The sequence below is a fragment of the Rhyacophila brunnea genome, unplaced genomic scaffold, assembly GCF_057557595.1.
Source record: "Rhyacophila brunnea isolate RB1 unplaced genomic scaffold, BYU_Rbru_1.0 scaffold_12, whole genome shotgun sequence".
NCBI lineage: Eukaryota > Metazoa > Arthropoda > Insecta > Trichoptera > Rhyacophilidae > Rhyacophila > Rhyacophila brunnea.
In genome coordinates, this window is record NW_028232774.1 from 13,062,646 (window position 1) to 13,074,671 (window position 12,026).

General features: G+C 33.3%; 1 protein-coding gene across 1 annotated transcript; it reads right to left on the reverse strand.

The window, feature by feature from the left end:
- Positions 1-2,462: 2,462 nt before the first annotated feature.
- On the reverse strand, positions 2,463-11,292 carry LOC147077791 (uncharacterized). Its single transcript, XM_085940078.1, has 3 exons — positions 11,050-11,292; positions 7,828-8,714; positions 2,463-3,466 (listed from the first exon to the last, which is right to left on the reverse strand). The coding sequence occupies exons 1-3, from the start codon at positions 11,180-11,182 to the stop codon at positions 2,543-2,545; spliced, it is 1,944 nt and encodes a 647-aa protein (XP_085796204.1). The 5' UTR covers positions 11,183-11,292; the 3' UTR covers positions 2,463-2,542.
- Between the last annotated feature and the right edge of the window lie 734 nt (positions 11,293-12,026).

Genomic DNA, 12,026 nt, shown 5'->3' on the forward strand with positions numbered 1-12,026 from the left:
CAGAGCCTAAAACATTCGCGCATAATATTGTTGTCACGACTGCGCACTTTGTCCAAAATAATTAGATAATTAAAAAAATAATTTCAACGGCGTTTAATCGAATATTAATAAATAAGTAAGTATAGATTGTTTTTAAAAATAAAAATAAATTTTATCTAATGATTTTTGATGGGTATACAAGTTTTGAAAAATACGTAATTTAAACACATCGCTCATTTTTATGTTGTCAATGAGTTTTTGAAGTTTCATTGAATTAGTGTGTACCTATTCATTAGTAGTAAATATCGTACTATTCTCGTAAGTATACCTGACAAGTGTACTCTTTTTATCAGATCTCCACAGCCCACCTCTTTCCAAAAGTCACCCTTCGCCTCTGATGTATGTACTGTTTGTAATTTATCTGTGTTATCAAGGCCGACTATATTCAGGCCCTGAATTGCGAATTAAGGTGGTACCTAGTGAGTTATTGATTATCTTCGAATGCAATGCGGTAAACTGTTAACAGTAAATGGAGATTTTCGATTGAATATTTCGTTCAAATTATTACCATATATTTCAATATACAACAATCAACATTTCCTACAAACAGTTTACTAGATATATTGCATTCGAAATTTGATCAATAACTAGCACTACTTCTAAACATATATACACTATACTTTTTTGAATTAATATTACAATTTTTAATTGGCAGATAGTGCTTTTTTGGATTTGTTTTTTTTATGTATTTATATTTTCAATAAAATATTGTGGGCCCTAAAAGGTTCGTAGTCTTTCAAATATTCGTAGGACCTAGGCAATTTGCCTATTGTACCTAATGGATTAGGCGGTCCTGTATGCACGTATGTAGTTTCTTGTCCAGTCACTAATAAATTAATAACATCGTATTGAAATCATACTGACAGTCAAACCTTTAAGATATTATCTATTTGTATTGTTTGCCCTTTCACGTAGCCTAGCGTCACTCACGCCCTCGTCCCTATTTTATGAATCACTGATCTAAACGAAATATTTAAATACGTATAAGTAATAATTTAAAAAATATATTGTACCAACAAAATATAAGAGTGGTAAAATGGTGAAGTAGGTTTGTAAGGAGATTAAAAAACAGTGTCTTATGTTTATTGTAGTTTATGTAATAAATAAATAAATAAATAAATAAGTCACAAACACAATTATTAAAAAATCGATAAATTCATAAACATTTTAAAATACTTCAGGAAGCTAAAATAGGGAATATTAAAAACAATTGCTTTCTGGATTAATAAAAAAATTAAGATTGTGGTGGTATCAATCTCATAATTGTATCATACAGTTAATAGATGACATATACTTAGCTAGTTATAAAAAAATAAATCAACATTTAGGACCAATCCTCAAAATATGGCAACATCATAGACTATAGATACATCTAGACGCCACCCGTTGCATTGCTAAATGAAGCTGCGTGCCATGCGTTTGGTTTGTGGGCGAGCGAACGCATTCGTCTACAAATGTTCGAGACCATAGACCATTTCGGTAGTGCTCGCCCAAAGTGCTCGCACTAGACGCTCAGAATTAAAATATAATTTTCTATTTTTTACGTTATATAGTATTTTTAAGCTGTCAAAATGCAACCATTGGGTAAAGATATCCATAATTTAAGTTATTTTAAAGAAACACTAGGTCACTGATATTAAAATATATAATAATATACAAATATATTATCACGAACATGTATCAACTTACCTATGAAACGTAATACCATCTTCTTGCTTATCAGTACGGCTACCATATTTTAATACAACACACAGAACCATCTTTCCTACTTAATTAACTAAAAATATTTACCACTGACTTTATGTTTAACACAAAAAATAGCAATTTAACAACACGAGCTACAACGCTACGTGAAGCGATTCACCACGATTTGTCGGCGATACTTTTGGAAACTAACTAAAACATATGTTGACCTTTTATCTTACTCTAGCGCGTGTCGCAGAGATTATAAGGGTGCCGAATACTTTCTCACTCGCACTCATGCATCGTTTTTGTGCAGGCCTTGGGCAACATACAGCCTTTCGTCACATCTAAGAAGACGCTAGACTCCAAAAAGGTACCAGTCGTGACATAAACTACCGATTTAAAAACAAAAATTTTAACTCTCCCTTCCAAAATTTTCTCCAATGTATTCGGCTTTCAGTTCACTTTTTCTATCCAAAATCAATGTCAAGAGGGTTTCTTTAATTTTTAAGATTTCCATACGATTTATTTTTGTAGATGGAAATTCAAATTTAATAACAACTATTGGCCTGAGATTTAGACCCCCTTGTCTGGCTGGACCTCAATGCTTTGCACTCTTGGGGAGCGGTAGCTGTGCTACTGGATATAGGTTGGTGCATTTATCTGGGAACTGATCAAGTTTGAAGTTCTTCACCATTTTGAACTAATATTTTTTTAATATTAACTGGTTGAACTTCTCTTATCTGTATATATATTATGTATTAGTGTTGGTACATTATAGGCGCGCGCACAGAACATTTGTTTGGGGAGAAATTATATTTCAAGGAGATGTTCCACCAGCTCCTATTCCAAATAAAGGAATGGCTGCTGTTCTCAGATAAAATGTACCCCTTGTGCTATTGGGGGTAGCGTATCCCATGACAGATGCATTGTTGCTCGTGCATTTTCCAGCGTTGAAATCTTCTTCAGAATCGCACTCGACTCCAATGAAATTGTTTAAGTTGACTGACTCTTCAAAGAACATCCAAGCACGCCCGTGACTGCAAACAGAATCAATGCAACCCGGTTGAAAGCTACCACCTCCATTTGGGTAGAAATCAACATGTCCAATACTTTCATTGATTCCATAAATGCCGATGTTTGTGTGAATGATGTCAACAAATTCAGCATCCCCTTTATCCAGTCTATTCTCAGGGCCCCGATGCACAAAGCAAGGCCCGGCCGGATCCATTCCAGTAATTCGTTGAAGTTTCATATCAGGGTTCAAACTCTGGAAACGTTTTCCTGAGAAACCAGCTATATGAGCACCAAGGCTGTGGCCAACGAGATGAATGTCGTCAACATTGACACCATATTTGACCAAATTGTGCCAGAATACACCCAATGCCTCTCCGATGTATTTGACCATCACTGAGGACCTGCCGTACAGTATATGAATAAGTAAACTAGAGTCCAAAGCGAGAATATTGTAGCCTCCGTGAATTTGGTAATTCTGGGCGAAGTTTTGTCCCATTAGCTTAGCTGGACTGTCAGTGAAGCCATGTAATAACATTACTGTTCGTCTCTTGGGATCGAAGTGAGATGACTGAATCAGAGACTTTGCTGCATCTGGATACATGCTGTGACTGCGCATTCCTACGGCTGTATACTCTACAACTTTCAAAAAGAACATATCCTTAGGACCGGCCGACGGCTCGTGCTCAATTATGGTTGAACCTGAAAATAAAGGAATGTTATTAAGGCTTTATAATATACATCATAATATTCATATATCTATAAATTATAATTATTATAACCTACAACAAAAAATAAAGAAGACATTGTCAATATTTATAATTAAACTTCTCCGGTGAAAACACAAACTTCGGTGAACATTAATAAATGTAGACAAAACCGTAAAACAGTGTTATCAACATTTTTTTGTTAATCCTCAGTCAAACTTCTATGACACACCAAGCATAGACTTATAATAATAATAAGACATATTGTTGTTCCCTATTATAAACATAGTACGTAAATTTTACCACACATTTCAAGTACGTAGTCTGAGCAAAAGAGTGGGGAGTTTTTCTCAGTTTCTTAATTGAAAGTCGTTTTTTCGCAGATATCGGTGTGTCGCCCCTGAACAATTTGTATTTTATCCAGTTTTGAATTCATTTTTTTATCTGTTTCATGCAGGGATAGTCTACCTGGTCCCTACCGCCCACTGACTAGTGGGCGTTTCCAGCTTTCATGGTGGGCGGTAGGGGTTTTAAAAATTAGGTATGACGAAGGAAATAAACATAAATTCCATAGTGGTGGATATGAAAACCTATGGCAAAATAAAAAAAAATGCCTGTCTTATATCCAAATATGTGGAAAATGATATTCAGTTTATTGATACCTTTCCCTACCACATATCTTGTGGAATCAGGCTTTATTGCTGTTAATCATATTATGACCAAAGAATGAAACCACCTAAATATTTCCGAAAGAGGAGACCTTCGTTTATTCTTCACAAAAAATTAACCAGATATCCGGTATTTAGTTTCGCAGCATCAGCCTCAGGGATCTCATTATTAAATGAATTAATTAGTAATTTCATCAGACTTCATGCTTCTATGTATGCAAAGTATAAAATAATATTCTGCCAAACTTAGCATAGTCTGACTTAAAGTATATTTGGTAAGTAATTATTATTATATGCTTTAACTTGCTGTAACTCTGCTTCATAAATTTCATAAAGTAAAGTTACTTCCATACTTTATAAATCACCATTACTGTAGAACCGGTGGGAGGTTAGAAAATTTTACTACTAAGTGAGATACAAAAGTGGGCGATATGTATAAAAAGGGTTGACACTGTAATGTATTTCAGTGAATACGGAATACGTATCTTAGACTGGTTGTTCTCCATCTTTATCTCATGGGAGACCGGATTTAGTTTGTACCCATTTGTTCTTTTTTCAGAGTCATTCGGATGCTTTCCTTAACATATTTGTCAAGGCGCAAAAATCGTAAATAATTGTCCGTGACTTAATTAGAAAATATCTGAGTTTAAAAATAATCGAACAAGCAAAATTTTCGCAAGGGTGCCTCCAAACCTGTCAGCGCTAAAAACCTCCATGTACCTAACCACCACTATTTGAAATCGGTTTCATGAAAATGCTCCAATATTATTATGTCAATATACGATTTTATGGTTCTGTGTGTATATAGGATGACAATTTTGTTAATAATAATATGATAGGAAAGTAGATAACCTAAACCTAACGAATTTGCAGACAATTTGAAATTAAAAATGAAAGGGATCTGCCTAATAGCGACACTTTGAATAACTAAGATAACTAAGAAGGTAACAAGTACCCACATATCTACAAATTAAACGGTGTACATATAACAATATGACCAAGCATAATATGCACTTTGAGGCAGCATCCTAGCGTCTGTTTGGGATTATTAATTTATTTTAATTTACAATAAAAGAAAAACTTACAGTCAGCATCCATTATTCCCCATAAGATATCATTGATCTCTTCAGGAATACCTATTCCAACTGCTGAGTGTACATTGAAGAAGACGATGAAGCTGTACACAGCTGCAAACAAAGCCGGCGCATATCCTTTCATCTTCGAAATTACCTGGACCACTTTACAAACCCAACGCGTTCAATTGAAACTGCACAGTGTCAAATGACAAATGAAGAGATCAGCCGTTTTCTGAAATGTATACAACTTTCTGTGATTTATTTTAAATTAACCAATTTACGATACATCTTCGATGACTTGCATTTATATATAATTTTAAAATTTCAAAGAATTATATTTTTTAACACACAGCATTTTGTTCGCATAGATTTTCTTAATGCAAAATGAAATGGAAGGGACGTCAGGGTGGTTTTCAGTCCACTTTCATTCAAAATCAGTGGCAGAACTACAAGGCGCACGATCCGGAAGGCCTTTTAAAATTGTTAATATGTGTCCATAATTATTAGAAATAATTAGTCCGTGTAAAACTTTTCTGTAAAATATATATTAAGTATACTTATTTGAAATTTTATAGTGTCTTTCAGTAGAATGTAAAATATACCTTTTTGTTTTTTTTCTTCAATCTTTATACACTGAGAGAGAAGACGTTATTATTCAAGTTTAGTATTTGCCGTTGAAATGATTACTAACATCATGAACCTGTTATGTTATATTATATACCTACTGCTGAAAAACTGTATTTTGAAATATTACAGGAAATCTTTGACAAAATAATGAATAATATCAGAAATCCTTGACAGTCAGCGTATGGCAGGCAAGGCTTTTATGTATATTATCATATTTATTCACTTAATGACAATGAAAATAGTTATTATCATCTGGTCAACGGACTAAAACTAATACCACCCTTAATATTTATTTTTGGCAGTAGCGGATTTTATGGTATTCAGAGTGCGTGCCGGAGTAGGACCCCGCGCTGGCAGGCCCAGCAAATTAAAAAAAATATCATAAAAATTTTAAGCAAAAATAGCCGAATTTTAGGCAACAACATTTTAAAGGCATGAAATGCCGTTCTAATATTATTATGATATTATTATAATTGTTTATTACAAACAAAATAACAATATATTCTGGGATTGCCATATGGACACCGTCGTCTGGACGCGCCCAATTGGATGCTAAAATCTCTGATGAATACACGAAACAAAATAGGCACTAAGTACCAAAAAGCCGTATTTGAGATATAGGGGTTTTAATGAATAATTCGTTTATTTTTCATAAAATCAAGATGGCACATAGAAAATTTCTGCATACTAACTTTTTTTTTCCATTTTCGTGCGCTTAGTGAATTACGGTGACAAGTAGTAACGTATGTATGTACATTTCAGTAAGTACTTCGCGCATTTCATTCTAGCAATGCATATGTTTCCGTTGTCTACTATCTGCTATCCTACCAAATCGTCCAAGACCTGTTGGCTATGCCTGATATAGATTATGCATGCAGGGGTCTTTTACGACTTTCGTAGGCCCTAAGCACTCTTCTGTATTTTGCACCTTAAAATTTTATGGTGGTGGAACATCGAGTGAGTTATTGATTATCTTCGAATGCAATGCGGTAACCTGTTCACAGTAAATGAAGATTTTCCATTGTATATTTCGTTCAAATTATTACCATTTATTTCAATATACAAAAAATCATCATTTTCTACAAACAGTTTACTATATAGCATTCGAAATATGAGCAATATCTAGCACTACTTATAAATATATAAATATACACTATATTTGAATTAATATTACAAATGAATTCTAATTGGCAGATATTGCTTTTTTGGATTTTTTTTTCAATAAAATATTGTGGTTCCTAAAATATTCGTAGGACCTAGGCAATTTGCCTATTGTGCCTAATGGATTAGGCGGTCCTGTATGCATGTATGTAGTTTCTTGTCCAGTCACCTAATAAATTAATAACATCGCATTGAAAACTGATGGTGAAACCCTTGGTATATCTATTTGTATTGTTTGCCCTTTCACGTAGCCTAGCGTCACCCACCCCCTCGTCCCTATTCTATGAATCACTGGTCTAAACGAAATATGTAAATAGGTAATTTAAAAAATATACAGCAAAAATAAAAGAGTGATGCTAGATTTTTGACGTGGGTTTGTAGGGATATTAAAAATACAGTGTCTTATGTTTTATTATAGTTTATGTAATAAATAAATAAAAAAAGTCGAAAACACAATATAAAAATCCATAATTCATCAACATTTCAAAATACTTCAGGATGCTAAAATAGGCAATATTAAAAACTATTGCTTTATATGTTAATAAAAAATTAAGATTGTGGTGTTATCAATCTCATAATTTTATTGTATTATCCAGTTAGTAGATGAACAAAATCCTTTTGTTAACAATAATTAATTATTATGCAACATATTATATTCATTCATTCGGTAATTTGAGCGCTAATAATATCTGTAGGATTATCTATATGTCGCTAAATAGGTACATTTTTGCTATAGATATACCCAATATAATAGGTACATCCTTATGTAAGTATTTCGAAGTGCGATAACTTATCACTGATAAGAGTGATAAGTTTCTAAAATTATGTTATTTTGTATTTTCAAGAAGATGCTCCTTTATCTCCCTTTCCAAATATAGGAATGCCTGCTGTCTTCAGATAAAATGTACCCCTTGTGGTGGTGGGAGTAGCGTATCCCATGACAGCTCTACTGTGGCTATTGCAATTTCCAGCGTTGAAATCTTCTTCAGAGTTGCACTGGACTCCGATGAAGTTGTTTTTGAAGTTGACTGACTCTTCAAAAAGCATCCAAACACGATTGTGGCTACAAACAGACTCAACGCATCCAGGCTGCCTGAGACCACCACCATTAGGGAAGAAATCGACATGTCCAATGGTTTCGTTAATCCCATAAACTCCGATATTTGTGTGAATAATGTCAACAAATTCAGCATCTTCCTTGTCCAGTCTTCCTTCTGAACCCTTATGCAAGAAACAAGGTCCAGCCGGGTCCATTCCAGTGATTCGTGGAAGTTTCATATCAGGGTTCAAACTCTGGAAGCCTTTTCCTGCGTAACCAGCGATATGTGCGCCCAAACTGTGGCCAACGAGATGAATGTCTTCAACATTAACGCCATTTATAACTAAATTGTGTAATAATACGGATAACGCCTCTCCGATGTATTTGACCATTACTGAAGATCTGGCGTAGAGCATATGAATGAGCTTACTGGAGTCCAAAGCGAGAATATTGTAGCTTCCGTGGATTTTGTAAGCCTTGGCGAAGGATTGTCCTGATGCGAGGGCTGGGTTGTCAGTGAAACCGTGGATAAATATGACGGTGCGTCTCGTGGGGTCGAAGTGCGAGGACTGCATCAAGGACTTGGCTGCGTCTGGATACATGCTGTAACTGCGCATTCCGAAGGTTGTATACTCTACGACTCTCAAAAAGAGAGTGTCTGAAGCACCAGCGGATGGCTCGTGCTCGGCTACGGATGCGCCTGAAAATAAAGAAATGGATTTTTTCAATAACTTTAATTTATGTAAGAACATAAATGTGGTAAAAATATCTCGTCTTAGATACGCGGACAACACTATAAATACAGACATAAAGGAGGAAAGAAGAGCCTAAGAGAACATAAGTAAAATAAAAAAAGAATATTGAATAATTATTATAGACGGAAAGGTAACATTTTTATAATATATATACCTATATATTATTATGTGTGTTAATAAATTATTTAAATTTATACATAATATGAGTAATCTAATATAGATCAGTGGCGAGGGGTGAAGGTATACTGTTGAGATTTGACATAAACAGGGCACACCTAAATTTTGTCAGTCGTACCTAGTTATTTGTTTTCATTGAACTAAGAATACAATTTGAAGATGGTGCTGGTTAGTTTTTAAAATTCAATTAAGCCCTGCCTTAACCAAACCATAATAGTTAATGTATGCTATGGGCAATTAAACAAAATAGTGTACACTTTTTCAGTCGTACGTATGTTGAATTATAAATACATTACAGATGAAGTTGGTTAGATTTTTTAAAATTTAATTAACCCCTGCCTAAGCCAAGCCACAATTGATAAAAAATATTGTTCTATCTATAAAATACTATTTTACAATAATTATATACTATGGCTTGGATTAGGCTGGGTTTAATTGAATTTAAAAACCAATAAACACTATCTATACATTGTAGTCTTGGTTCAACGAAACAAATATGTTAGACTGATAAAATTTAGTATGCACTATTAATGTCGGATCCTAACAGCCTGCCTCTACCCTTCGGCACTGATGTACATAGATAGATTGAGTTATAATAGAAAAAAACTCTGTAAGGGCAAGATATATTATCCTGTAATTCTTCAGAATTAATTAAGTAGGTGCAATAAAAATGGATTAATTTTTAATCTTTTTATATGGTTTCTCTAATACTGCTTCTATTTCTTTGATTTTTCATGTTATGTTATGAATGTCTTTAATTTTTAATAAGGAAAGTTCACTATTATGTAAATAATTAAATGCAAATATGAAAGGAAGTGGTGAATGTTGTAAAACAAAATCACATAATATATTGTGCATTTTTTTATGAAAAATTGAAGTCATTTTAAATCAGGAGTTAACAAAGTGTGTCCCGCGAGATTTATGTTAAATTTGTATTATTTTTATTCTTCATATCGAATATTAAAATTTACATTTACAATTAAATATCCTCTGGCAAGAATGAATGGTGAGACACCATGTGTATGCGAATGTGCGAGAAGTGCTGTTCCCGTAAATATGCAGTTTAAATAAATAGATTTGCAAGAAAACGTGGAAACAAAAGCATCTTATCATGATAAGAATTTAATTGAATTCGATAAAGGGCGTTCACTTGAGGTATATCCAGCGCTCGAAATGAAATATTTTACGAACCGGAGCGCTCAATATTTTATGAAAATGTTAACATAGATATCTAATTGCTTGTGTATTTTATAAAAAATGAGTGTGTTATGCTGTGTCCACATTGGCAACAAGTTGCTGACAACCTCATTAAATTTCGATTAAACTATCAAATTTTGATAATTATCGTGAAATTTAATGAGGTTACCAGTGTGGACAAGCTTTTAGATTTTTACATTAAATGTCAAATCTAGCTCACTGTCAATTTAATATGTCCACGAGACGGAGCGATAATTTTGGGGATTTTACCAACCGGAACGGCGCTCCGGTGCGTTCCGGTCCATTTCGAGCCCTGGATACCGTATATCCAAATATAGTTAAACATGCTCATCAAATGGCTTCTTTATTTGGAAGTACCTATATTTGTGAAGAAACATTTTCTACAATGAGCATTAATAATTCAAACTTAAGATCAAAATTAACAGAAAACCAAATCGCATCTGTTTTGCGTATTCACACCACAAACTTTGAGCCTAGATTGCAGGATTTAGTTTCAAACAAATAATAAAATTGCATAAATGACATGGTGAAAAAATTTAAATATTATTTTTAGTATATTAATAAGAGTAATAATAACGTAAATTTAGTTAAAAATGTAAGTTTACATAATGATTTTTTTTGCCTTATGTTTTTAAAAACAGAAAATATTAACAAAAGAAAGGGCGGCCCGCCAAATATTTTTTATTTCAAAATTGTCCCTTTAACGAAAAAGTTTGTGAACCCCTGATTTAAATGATAAGTACATCAATAAAACGTAGTAGAAATTGTAGGCGTCGAAGAAAATAAATATAGTTCATTTGGAATAGATAAGAATCTAGAATGCATTGAAAAAGCACAATAATTTGTGGATTATTTAGTTAGAATACTAAAAAAAAGAAAACTTACAGGCAGCATCAATCTTCCCCCAAAAGTCAGCATCAAGTTCCTCAAGAGCACTTACTCCAGCCGCAGAATGGACATTAAAGAACACCAGAAAGCTGCACACCGCTCCGAACGAAGCCAACGTATATCCTCTCATCTTCAAGATTATTTCTCTGTTTAAAATCCAACTAGCTTCCAAATGAAACTGGCCGGTCTCGAAGTTCCCGCCGAAAGTATCTAAATATAATAATTTCGTCAATAATGGATCTTCTTCCGGAACAACACCAACTGGGAGCGAAAGAGATCGGCAGTCTGCATCAATGCTTTCACTAATTTATGAATGATACGCGAGAGGTTTATATACCATCATGATTTTTAATATATTTAATATTTTATTTTACAGATTTTGAAAACGTTTTCAATATTTTATTCGCATTAGCAACATTTATATTATATGGTAAACATGATAACAAGTGTGTATAAAATATTGACTGCATAAGTGTTAATTATTAATCTACACTAAATGCAATGTTTTCAAACATAGTCGACACGAGTAGACCTTTTTTTAATGGATTTGCGAAGATAAAATATTTTCTATGATCAATTATGCACATTAATTTATTATTTGTACAAATATTTCGGTACATGTTTGTTAGGTTTTTCACGAATAAGTAGGTATGTAGGTATCTCAAACGTAATGTTAAAATGTCTCATCCGATTCACAAAATTCTTAATTAAATAAAAAAAAATATTTTAAATTATTAATGATTCTTAAAAAAATGAATCTATGCTAATTGAACTATATGTCTGTGAGTTAGTAATATTATGTCGTATGATTATTAATTATGCGTGAACGTACTGTCACCCTGTTTCTGTATCAATGCCGAATCACCGTATCCTATAGGATTGCGTTTCTTTTAATAATGCATTTATGCATAAGTACATATTATTAATTTACTTACCTACATTATATATAAGTGCCTAGGCCTAGTACATGGCCC